Source organism: Brachyhypopomus gauderio, chromosome 9, assembly GCF_052324685.1.
Source record: "Brachyhypopomus gauderio isolate BG-103 chromosome 9, BGAUD_0.2, whole genome shotgun sequence".
Classification (NCBI taxonomy): Eukaryota; Metazoa; Chordata; class Actinopteri; order Gymnotiformes; family Hypopomidae; genus Brachyhypopomus; species Brachyhypopomus gauderio.
This window is the reverse complement of record NC_135219.1, coordinates 16,303,155-16,315,528: the sequence shown is the minus strand read 5'-3', so window position 1 is coordinate 16,315,528 and position 12,374 is coordinate 16,303,155. Positions and strand designations below refer to the sequence as shown.

The following is a 12,374-nucleotide window of genomic DNA, read 5'->3' as shown; positions in this document are numbered from 1 at the left end:
TACAACCACAGCACGCCGCTCCTCACACCTCCCCATACGACAGCTCGTGAATTAATTAGGCAGTAAACAAAGTCTGAAGAGAAGGTGTGAGACAGGAGACAGAAAGTCAGACAGAGTGAGGGAAGAAAAGGGGTGTAGAGAAGGGGGGAGAGAGAAAAGGAGAAGGAGAAAGAGGGGGGGGGGGGGGAGGACAACGTGAAGAGTAGGCGAAAAGAAGTGAGAGGAGACGCACCCTGAGCCAGCATGCTGAACTCCAGGAAGAGGGCGATGTGGTAGAGCTCCATGGCCTCCTCGGCGCGGCTGGCGCTCCCCTTCCCGGCCACCAGGGCCTGCACCTCCCCCAGGCTCCCCGTGGACGGGCTGCCGCACAGCACCAGCGACAGGTCCACCGTGTCGGTGTACATGCAGTGCAGGATGACGCAGGCGTACTTCCTGGGGATGATGGACTCGTCCAGGACGATGCGGGTGGGCGCCAGCAGGGCTCGCTCCGTCACCTCCTCCCCCGCGCGGATTCGCCGCTGCAGGAGGTTCCGGAAGAAGGGCGATCGCGCCGACAGCACGGCCTTGTGGGCCCTGGGCTCCTCCTCCGCCCCGCCCCCGGCCGCGGGGGGCGCCCCGGCGCCGAAGGGCTCCGCCAGCTCCGGGTCGGAGAAGCTGAGGAGGGAGTCGTAGTAGCACATGCGCTCACACAGGTTGCGCATGTCCGACTCCAGGGAGTTGGGCGTCCCGAACTCCTCGCTCAGCCGCACCAGGACGTCCATGTTCTGCAGGCGCGCGTCCTCCGCCCCCAGCTCCCCGGTGTACAGGTAGTGCAGCAGCGAGGAGAACATGGCCGCGTCCAGGCCCGCCGTGCCCACGTCCAGCAGCACCTCGGCGCCGTAGCCCGGCGAGGACGACAGCAGCGTCTTGAAAAACGGACACCGGGCCACCAGGATGGCGCGGTGGGCCGGGAAGCAGACGTCCTGGAAGATCAGGTCCACGTCCGTGCAGTATTTGTGCTGGTAGAGGGCGGCGAGGTCCTGCTGCAGGGTTCGGGCCTCGGGCCGGGCCAGGCCGGCCTGCACGCTCAGCTCCTTCAGCGCAGCCGTGCCCTCGTACTCCTCCACCAGGGCGTTGACGTCTCGCACGTCCCAGCCCGACAGGAGCTCACGCATCTGCCGCGCGTGGTCGGCCGAGCGGCTGGACTTGCGGCGCTTGATGAATCTCCTCTTGAGGGTGGCCAGGCCCGAACTCTTCTTCTTTTTGTCCTGGGGTTTCTCAGGTCCATGATCCAGACTGTAGAGCTTAGACTCTCCGCCATAACCCTGGGGTGCGTATGACGTCCCTATAGAACAGATCAAGGCAAAAAAAAAAAAAATAAAAATTAAAACAAAAGACATATAAATATATATTTTATAAATATAATATGTATAAATATATATATTTTTTATATATTTTTTTACACTTCCAAGAGGCACTATCTAACAGTTTAAATGAAGGAAAAAATATTTTTGGACAAATCCAGTGAGTTGGCAACTATACTGTATTTGGATACGGTATTATCCCTATATATAAAAAAACTAAACTAAACTATATTTACATTGATGGCAGACTGAACAGATGCGCTTGCTGTAGCACCTCTGTGAGGAAGCGTTTGCTGAACACGCCCCCACTCATTCATTACAGCTGTCTTATTTAGTAAACTGCCACAATAAGAAATTCAAATTAGATACTGAACTGAAAAAAATATTCAATATAATTGAAAAACTGTTATTATTCCTTAAAAAAAATCTCATTTGCTGTAGTACTAAAGCAGACACACAAGAGTATGATATGAAGCCCCAATCCAGGAGGCTGGATATCATCCAAACGACCAAATATGAGCTTTGGGCAAGACCACTTTATACATAATGCATATTATACATATTTTGTTGTGTAGTGGCCCATTTGTTGTCTGACGACAGGGGCAGTTAATAATTTTACTGGTCTATAGGCATTAACAATGTGAAAGTATGCATTCGAGAATACATAATAAAAAACAAACTTGGATGAATATGGAACAATAATCCATAATCTGGATCTCGGCTGCAAGACATGTAATGCCATACTGTAATTAGACTTTTTAACTCTTAACTTTGTTGGCTTAAACCCGAGCCAAATCATAAAGGCGCTTTGTCATATTTTATACATTTTTTTTTTTATATTCAAATTTAAAATTTTTCCCCTACATCAGTCTTTATTTCACACAGCAACACATTAATACATATTGAAAAATTTATTCTATTTAAACTGAGTTATACATGTAGCAGTCGCCATTCTTGATTGCACAGTGAGTCAGAGAGGATTTTTAAAAAGTGACCTGACTGGTCAACAAGGGGGGGGGGGGCGGGACGGGACTTTGCTCTCTCGTGACCAAGTGCATCCTGGCCACAAAACACAATGGACAGCTGGAAATTTCAGCACTACTGATAAGTACTGATAAGTTCTTATACAGGTCAGTACTTGTACGGGTCTGTGTGAATGAGTACAGCAAATTCACAGGAATTGCGTTCCTACAACATCCATGAACAGCAAAAAAGCATGAATATTTGACTCAACCATAAAAATGCTAAAATTATAATTGAGGTATGCTATGCTTTCTTTTATAATCAGCTCCACTAGACTCACAATTATTTGACCATTCCAATCTAAATGGAAGCATTTACTTTACAAATATATACTATGGTCTAAATAAAAGCCAATTAAATTAAAGTATTAAATATTTATTATTTATATAATATAAATAACAATAATATTAAAGTATCGTGTACAAATGCTTGGACACAAAAACCCATAGATATTTTCAATAGATATTTGAGATTTCTTGAATTTGAGGGAAATTCCGTGGGCATTTATTAGTTCAAAGTTTAATTCTGTGAATAGCTGGAGCAGCGAATGCTGAATCAGTATTATGTGGGTTCCACTGTAATCATACCAGAATTCAGATTTGAGTTGTCTTTACAGAATCAAACTAACAAGAATTAAACCATCAATATTGAGCAATTTTGGGATTTTTAATGTCGCATTTTGAATGTAGCATTCAAATATGCATTTTTTTGTACAAGTTACAAAACAGGAAGGAAGGGTTTATTAAAAAAAGCAATCATGTTACTATTCCTGAACCTTCAGAGACGGGGAGATGTTGAAGGAAAAGTCCTACCTATGAAAGTCTGCTGGGTGTGAGACTGTCCCCCGAAGCGAGGGGAACATGAGTGAGGATAGCTGGAGGCATTAACACCCATCCTCTTCCCCTTCCTCCTCTTCCTCCTCCTCTTAGTGACGCGCACAGCTGGTGCCACACTGCTAAATCATTCTGGTCCAGTGATGATGCCGTGCCTATACCTTCCCTCACTCGGGCCTACGGGACTGGGGTGAAACTGGAGTAGCAGCAGCCATTCCTGTGGGGGGAGGGAAGGTGAGAGAGAGAGAGAGAGAGAGAGAGAGAGAGACATGAAATTCTCCACTTTACATAAAATAATAGATTTCATTATAGCGAGATAGAAGGGTAGCTGTCTGTTCAGTACGTCACTTAGCCTGACAGAACTATCTTAATAATCTTAAGCAGTGTTGATAATGTTCAGTGTGACGCCCAGAGAGCATTCCTAAACTCACGTCAGGCCTGTCCAAACAGCCTCCTCGCATGAACTATGGATACAGCTTTGTTGATAATGACAATTACAAGGAAATAACAAAAATGGCATAGTAATATCACCCAAGGTTAAGCTTAATTAAATATATATATATATATATTTATATATATATATATATATATATATATATATATACTGAATATACCAGTGACTACACTGAAAGAATAGATGATTGGAGTTTTTGGCATGGTTATGCAAGGTTTTACATGGACACATGTTTACATGGACTCAAAATAAGCAATTCGGTTATTATTATGATTATGTTGTTAATTTAATAATTGAATAGGTGTGAATAAAATACTGATAAGACATTTAATCTGAAAAAGAATACAATATTAAAGATCTCCTAATAAGGCTTTCCAGGCCTTAAGAACATTGCAGCTTTGTTTAATAATATTTACCAAGGTTTAATAAATAAATAACACAGTGAGCTAATTATTTAACTAATGTTTTGCTTACTTGAATAGATCTACATTGCTCTAGGAGAACTTGAAGAACTAGTTATATTCTATATTTTCAAAGCACTACATTGAAAATTAGGCCCGCCACTAACAGCACAATACATTATACTGGTTTCCAGAAGTATATTATTTTTTCCTTTGAACTCTGTTGGCAATGGTAGGTCATTTTCCTTCCAGGAGAGAGGCTGTTTTGGAGGGCTGGGCTTGCTGCATGAAGCCACCCTTCATGAGAAACCCTACTGCTCCATCCAGACCTTCAGGCTATTCTTCATTTTACTATCCAGTCTGGTGATGCCATGAACAACTCACAGGAGAATCTCACAGAATGTCTGGCAGTTATAAAGGCTTAACGGTCTCCACTTGTGATGTTTCCAGTCTGCAGAGTACATTCTGTAAGAAATAAAGATACTTTATAAAGATCTTTAAATAAATGTGCCATTTGTGGCAGCTCACTGAGAAAGAATATGTTCCATATTCAGGTACCACCCCAACAAAACGAGAATGTGTTCAGTGTGCGTCCTGATATTCAGGTACCACCCCAATAAAACGAGAATGTGTTCAGTGTCCTGATATTCAGGTACCACCCCAACAAAACGAGAATGTGTTCAGTGTGTGTCCTGATATTCAGGTACCACCCCAACAAAACGAGAATGTGTTCAGTGTGCGTCCTGATATTCAGGTACCACCCCAACAAAACGAGAATGTGTTCAGTGTGCGTCCTGATATTCAGGTACCACCCCAACAAAACGAGAATGTGTTCAGTGTGCGTCCTGATATTCAGGTACCACCCCAACAAAACGAGAATGTGTTCAGTGTGCGTCCTGATATTCAGGTACCACGCCAACAAAACGAGAATGTGTTCAGTGTGCGTCCTGATATTCAGGTACCACGCCAACAAAACGAGAATGTGTTCAGTGTGTGTCCTGATATTCAGGTACCACCCCAACAAAACGAGAATGTGTTCAGTGTGTGTCCTGATATTCAGGTACCACCCCAACAAAATGAGAATGTGTTCAGTGTGCGTCCTGATATTCAGGTACCACCCCAACAAAACGAGAATGTGTTCAGTGTGTGTCCTGATATTCAGGTACCACCCCAACAAAATGAGAATGTGTTCAGTGTGCGTCCTGATATTCAGGTACCACCCCAACAAAACGAGAATGTGTTCAGTGTGTGTCCTGATATTCAGGTACCACCCCAACAAAACGAGAATGTGTTCAGTGTGTGTCCTGATATTCAGGTACCACCCCAACAAAACGAGAATGTGTTCAGTGTGCGTCCTGATATTCAGGTACCACCCCAACAAAACGAGAATGTGTTCAGTGTGCGTCCTGATATTCAGGTACCACGCCAACAAAACGAGAATGTGTTCAGTGTGCGTCCTGATATTCAGGTACCACCCCAACAAAACGAGAATGTGTTCAGTGTGTGTCCTGATATTCAGGTACCACCCCAACAAAACGAGAATGTGTTCAGTGTGTGTCCTGATATTCAGGTACCACCCCAACAAAACGAGAATGTGTTCAGTGTGCGTCCTGATATTCAGGTACCACCCCAACAAAACGAGAATGTGTTCAGTGTGCGTCCTGATATTCAGGCTGTGCCAGAGACCCCTTCACTGTTCACCAAACACTGAACTGCATTGTTTGTGAAATCCCCACCAGGACTAGAACGATCAGGTTCCCCCTGTTCCTTTTGTCATCACCAACCCCCCTGCCAAGGTAGACGCAGAACACAAAAGGGTATTTGGGGTCCAATTTCATGCCCAGTCACAACAACGGAGGGCTAGGCACATGTGTAGGCTCATGTTTTGACTGATTTCGGTTTCCCTTGCTGTGCGTGGAATGTTTTTTTTAACATCAAAGCCGTCGTTTTAATAAGACTCGACTTTGATCTCGAACGTTGAATAAAAGCAAGTGAAAACTGCCGTATGTCGGCACTGCAGGAGTGCACACTCGGGGAATAAGGGAACAAAGTAAGAAAGAGAACCCGAATGATAAGAAGAGTGCGGAGCTTCACGGCCGTGCCTGGCTGCTGGAACAACCTCCATCCATCAGCAAACGTGGCCAGCAGTGAGGATCTGAATGCTCGTTCCCCGGATTTCAAAGAGCAAACGAGCAACGCGTGACCTGCACACTGCGTATAATAAAAATGCCCAATGGGGTTAAATCAAACACGTGGAGAGGGCGGGACTACACTGCAGGTCTGGAGCAACACTTTGGCATCCTAACAGAAGGCTGGGCAGAAATTATACTTTGTGCGTTGTGTGTATACTGTGTGCGCTTAACAATGTTAATGCGATACCTGCTTGGAAAATGTATTTATTAAACAGCTAATTCTGTTAATATAATTCAGATGGCACCGGCAATCAAGATATAAATGACCATGCTGATGCATAGCATGCTCAAATACAAACTTTTCTCTTTTACCACTACACTTTTGACTATTAGGAAGAAAGGAGAGATGAGCTACTCATCAGAAACAGTAGCTCAACAACAGGATTATCTCTGTTGCAGATCATCAACTGATATTCATACCATCTAAGTTACTGACACCGCCCAATAACTCTGTATTGGAGACAATGCGAGCCTCATGCTTTAAAAGAACATGCCACTCATCTGGCATTTTAAAGTGTCAAACCAATCCTATTTAATATTGTAAAGACATTATGGAAAGGAAATCATCTAAAGAGTTTTAATAATACCAATTTGTCTGAACATATTTCTGTATTTCGGACAACAAACAGTGAGTATTATAACGTGTCCTAGCCCGCGTTAACGTTTTTGAATTCCCTCTTGAATCCCGCTCCGTCATTCTGAGCCAGTCTGTTTCTATCTGTTCTATCAGACTTACTTTAATTCAAAAAGTTTAGCAGCACTTTTAGACCATTATTGTCTGACAATAATGTATGGCCTATAGTCACACCAACACCATAATTTGTTATTCATAAATCCACTACGTTGTAGAAGCCTTTTTAACTAGAGTTTCTTTCAACAGTAATTCTAACCAGTTTAATTAGAATTATGTCCTGGAAATAAGTGTCTAAATAATTCAAATAAAGGAGACGCTTAGTCTGTTTTTCAGTCCAAAAATAACTTGCTCCATTACATGCTACTTTATACCGACTTGCATGGTTTTGTGCTCTCTCTTCTGTCCCTATGAGATCCGATCAGTATCAGCTGATTCTGTTTGCAGAAAACCTGAAACTGGATACCACACACACACACACACACACACACACACACACACACACACACACACACACACACACACACACACACACACACACACACACACACACACACACAATGTTATCAGTCCATCTCTACTCTACACTAAACCATTTGGATGCAATGACTATCCTTCTCAATCTATAGACCAGGAAATAATGTAATGGTTCAATCAAGATCGCCTCAAAAGTGACTATTAAAACAAAGATATAGATACCAAGACTCCAGGAAATAAAGGAAGAGTACATGACTACAGAAGAGCCAAAAAGTCTCGAAGCTCATTATATAGCTACCACAGTGCAGTGGGGTGGGGTAAGATGCTAATTACAGTATCTGATTTAAAAAACTGCATCTCAAACTGAATGACAGGAGTGGAGAAGGAATAACTGAATAGCTATGTGAACGCTTCAGGGACCCAGAGCACTGCTGAAGCAAACCCAGGAATTACGTAAGTAATGGATGAGCAAGTTTGGAAATTATTTAGATACCACTGGTTGCTTCCATCAGTCACGCTAAAAAGACCTCATTCTCATGGTTTTTAATATTTTTGAAGTTCTTCATACTGTATTTTGCTCTACATTTCTCAGAAATCACGTCCAATTATCCTAAGATTCAAGGCTCGTCACGCTGCAGTCTCCAGACTCGCAGGAGTCAGACCTCACGCTTTTTTGTTGCCGATTCCGGCTACTTATAAAAGAGTCTCATAATGAATAATCACAGTTACAAATCCAAAACCACCTAAAAGCTCTGTATTAATGAAATGTTAGGGGTATTACCAATTGTTTCCACGTATACCGTCTAACATTTTAGGTGGGGAAAAACTGCCGCTCAAAACAACATCTGCTAAAGAAAGGCTGATGAAGCCCTGAGTAGCTGTTTTAAACGGATCTAATTTCAATTAGGCAAAAATAAATAATAAAGGGGGGGGAGGGGTGCAATTAATTCTCAGTCCTTTGAGGGATGTATTTTATCTACCGAGGCAGCTGCATCCTAAATGGAAGATTCTCACGCATCAGTAAGATTCATAATCCAATGTCAGCAAAGCTTCTCCTCAGAGCTTTCCCTGGACCCCTCACACAGAAGCCCTCCTCCGTCCAACGTCCTAGCTGACACGTGCAACGTGTAACGGGATTTAGGCCAATATGACCCTGGCCCTGGAACTGAGGCACAGATGCTCTCCTGCCTTTCGTAGGAACAACATAAAAACCAGGAACTTTAGACTCAAATAAAACAAAAATGCACACTTAAGACACCAGCAATCCCATGCAACGATCACCATCGAAACTGCATAATGTTTAACCCGACTTGTGCATTCACCAACATCGTGGACCACATCATGCCAGGGAGCACCAAAGCTCAAAGTGAAAAGTTAAACGCATTTAGCAGATACCACTTCACCAGACCAACGAGTACAAGTAACGTCCACTGAACAGCGCCTCTCCTAGAAACACGAGGGTCCAGAGTAGCGTCGGCACCTTATGGTGTCTTCTCGTCAGCAGTGGCAGTCTGGCTTGTGTGAGGCTAATGAGGAGAGACGGTGCCAAGCCACACCAGGCCAGCTGCAGGTCGTCTGATCCACCGTGTCCTCCTCGCCCCTGGAGAACAGCACCTCAGAGTGGGAGAGAACTGAACCAGAACCCTCAATCTCTCGTATGCATGTGCGTGAGTCACGGGGCATTTTCAGCGCAAGCATTCATTCAGCTGGTGTCCGGCCAAGACAAAAATCACTAACGCAGCAAGCCAAGGGATCAAGTATCATCATATTAAAAGCTACGCGCTACTTTCGTGCTTTCAAAACTGCGTGTATCAAATAGAAACTCAAAATAGAAAAGGCTCGAACTAGCGCATGACCTCATTCGTGCAGATTAACCGTCACAGTAGTAACGGGAATAAAAAACAAATAAACAAATAAATGACTCGAGCCAATGACGGAGGATGAACACAGAAGCTGTGCTGAACTGTGTTGTGGCGGTGTCCCATTCTTTCCGCAGATGAGGAGGCCTGACATTTGGTCAGCAGACACACGGCTTCCTCAGACAGGCGTGCCCTTTACACAGCCCCTCCACAAAATGTGAGATTCAGCGAATACAGTTCCATAAACTAATTACATCTTAAAGGTCACACCAACACAGGACAATGCGATTCTTTTGGGTGGAGGCTGGCCCAATCTAAGAAGAAATCCGTAGACTGCGGAGAAAACAAATATAGTTTGCTGCAGAGCAATCGACAAAACAGGAAGTATCAGGTCACTGTGTAGTTTTCCGTCCTAAGCACTACAGCATCTTGACATAACCATGTTAATAAACAGAAGGACAGGGTATTCAATAATGGCTTCTGGAAATGATGATGCAAGTAATTAATATGGATTTATCCTAGATGTTGATTATTAAGCACGCAGGAGGTTAGGGAGAACTGACCAACATGTAGGTTTATGGTTGTCCCACTCAATATCCTTTGCCACCACTGACCAGAGTGCTGGTGGCTACCTCGTAGTCGGTAATGGAAACGTTTAGGTCACATTCAAAATAACCATCTATAAAAAAGATTAACCAGTTTCTTTCCCAGGAGGGACTCAATGAGACAAGGCATGATCTAAATGACACCATCTTTGGCTAGGAGATAAGAGATCATGCCTGAAGCAATTGGAAAGGGTGGTGTGTGTCGTCGCCGCCCCCCCCCCCCCCCCCCCCCCCCGGGTTTACTGATACTATCACATACCAAAGTTCGTTTTCACATTTCCATGTGTGGGCGCACAAAAAAATATTGGCACCACATAAACAAGGCACATCATATACAGCTTTAAATTGTACTGCATTCTAGCTTACTTTCAAAATATTAGGCTTACTTAATAGAATTCACATAAAATCTAAAAGCATCAAGAAAAGAAAAACTCTTAAAAAACTCATGATTCATAGCAGAGCAGGATGAGGAAGGCCCTGCTCCTATGGAATCATGTTAGTCTGATTGTTATTCTAGTTTTAAACACAATTGACAAATGTATTTCTTCCCAAGAATATTTGCACAACAATTTATCATGTTTTAAATAAATGCTAAGAAATCCAAAGCCTATACTTTTAAAATATACTTGAAGTTTTATATATAAACCATTAGAGACCATTATTAAATTAAAACTTTCATTTTGCTGAATCTGCACTTACAAATGGCAGTATATATGTGGATTTCACAAAATTTGCATGTGTAATTCTGAAACTGTCTTGCCCATTATATATATATATAAACAAGCAGTGTGTGGTGAAGTCAAAAGAAGCCAAATACTCCCAGTGGGGTCGGGGTCACCCTAGGTGAATACAGCTGAAGGGAGAGGACAGACAAAGAGTGGTTCAAAAGCCCCCCATGGAAGATCCACGTGTAAATGGGAGTCTTGGCCAGGTTTGGAGCTCAGTAACACGTCCCTGGGGGGGGGGTGTGTGTTTGTAAACAAACGCCTGAAGAACAGGCTTTCCACATAACCCAGAGTAAGGCTCAGCCGGAAAAGCTACTAACGTGGAGCTACTGGATTCACCACTCACAAGGGCGAGGCTCAGTTTCAACACTAGCAGGTATGGATTACATGAATGCAACGAAACTAGCAATGGAAAATGAGATAATAGAACATTGATTCTTTACTAAGGAAAGAGGAAAACTGGTGTGTGAAATGGAGAGGTATGGATTAAGTGTAGTGGGCTTTACATCCACAAACAGTACTCCAGAACCACATTTCTCGATTAAAGTCGGGTCTATTCTACAGAGCATCCACAGGAGGCCCCAGGCAGCAGTGGGATACTCACATGTCCCAGGATGCAGGCCAATCAATCCTAGTTCATCCCAGTAGACACTAAACATGGCCTCAATGAGAGCAAGAGTCTCAGTGCGGAAAACTGTGGTATGTCTATGCACCAAACAACAGTTCACTGTTGAGTTTTCTTGAGAAAGACAGGGCAGATAGTTCAGAGAATGGTGAGATCTCATTAGGCTTCTGTGCAAATGACTGAATATCAATAACGAGGATGCTCGTGAGGGTACATGTTACAAGAGCCATCAACTGATCATTTAAATGAACTCTGGGATTAATAAACTGACCTATCTATCATTTTATGTTATTCCTCAATATAGGTTTTTTGCCAGATGGCTGATAAGCACAGGAGTGTCCTGAGTAATGTCTGTTGGATCAGTACAAGAGAGACAATTAATATCTTTTTACCTCAAAACAGGACTGCTACAAAGTGCCAATTAAGGACAAGGACACAGTATGAATGCACTATATTCATACTCAACAGTACAGGCAGCAGCAAAAAGCTGTAGCTGGCAATCTTTGCCCATCATGGTGCCAGTCGTAGGTCAGTTCTGAAGGAAGCCATCAACTTGAACAAGGAGGCATTTCGAGTAATACTCCTGGAGAGGTGTCAAATTCAGAAGTGAATTGGATTTAATTAACCTCAACAACAAGACACGAGAAGGCAAGAAGGCTGCAGTTGTGGCATCTGCTAAGATGAAAGCTTGATCTTGTGAGGAATTCTGAGAGATCGTGGATAAAGACTTTTGGGTGGCCCCAGATACATTTTGACAAACTGTTGTCACTAAGCTATGTCGTGCTGATCTTTTCTGGGGCTGTTGATGAGCAGAAGAACACAAGGAGGAGCTCCTCACCTCCGTGGACATGCCCTTACATCAGGAGGGGGTGCCTGAGACCAACAGTGAGTACAAGTCTATTTCTGAGGATGAACTCACCATGGTATTTGTGTGCAGAGCAAAATGTGTGGATGAAATTTGACCAGAGATGCTGAAGGCACTGGACAGGGTTGGGGCTGTGTGGTCAACATGCCTCTCCAGTGTCACATGGTAAACAGGAATGGTGCTCTTGGACTGGAAAACTGGAGAGGTGGTCCATATATTTATGAAAAGGAGGGTGAGCACCAATTATGCTATGCTAGGGTTTTGGAGAGAAGAATCTGCTCAATAGCTGAACCTAGGATATAGGAAGAGCAATGCAGTTTCCTGGAAGAGTAGACCAGCTC

At 43.4% G+C, this 12,374-nt stretch overlaps 1 protein-coding gene across 3 annotated transcripts in view; it reads right to left on the bottom strand.

Annotated features, from left to right (window-relative positions):
- The window catches only part of btbd7 (BTB (POZ) domain containing 7), a 32,844-nt gene that overhangs the window by 12,017 nt on the left and 8,453 nt on the right, over positions 1 to 12,374 (bottom strand). Inside the window, exons 1-4 of one of the 3 annotated variants that reach the window (XM_077017619.1) lie at positions 8,835 to 9,287; positions 7,256 to 7,335; positions 3,179 to 3,416; positions 233 to 1,324 (exon numbers count right to left, since the gene is read on the bottom strand). In XM_077017619.1, the coding sequence (XP_076873734.1) occupies positions 233 to 1,324; positions 3,179 to 3,260 (1,174 nt within the window). In that variant the 5' untranslated portion in view covers positions 3,261 to 3,416; positions 7,256 to 7,335; positions 8,835 to 9,287. Of the gene's footprint in view, positions 1 to 232; positions 1,325 to 3,178; positions 3,417 to 7,255; positions 7,336 to 8,834; positions 9,288 to 12,374 lie in introns of those variants that run through there. The other 2 variants (XM_077017618.1, XM_077017617.1) reach the window with 2 other exon arrangements.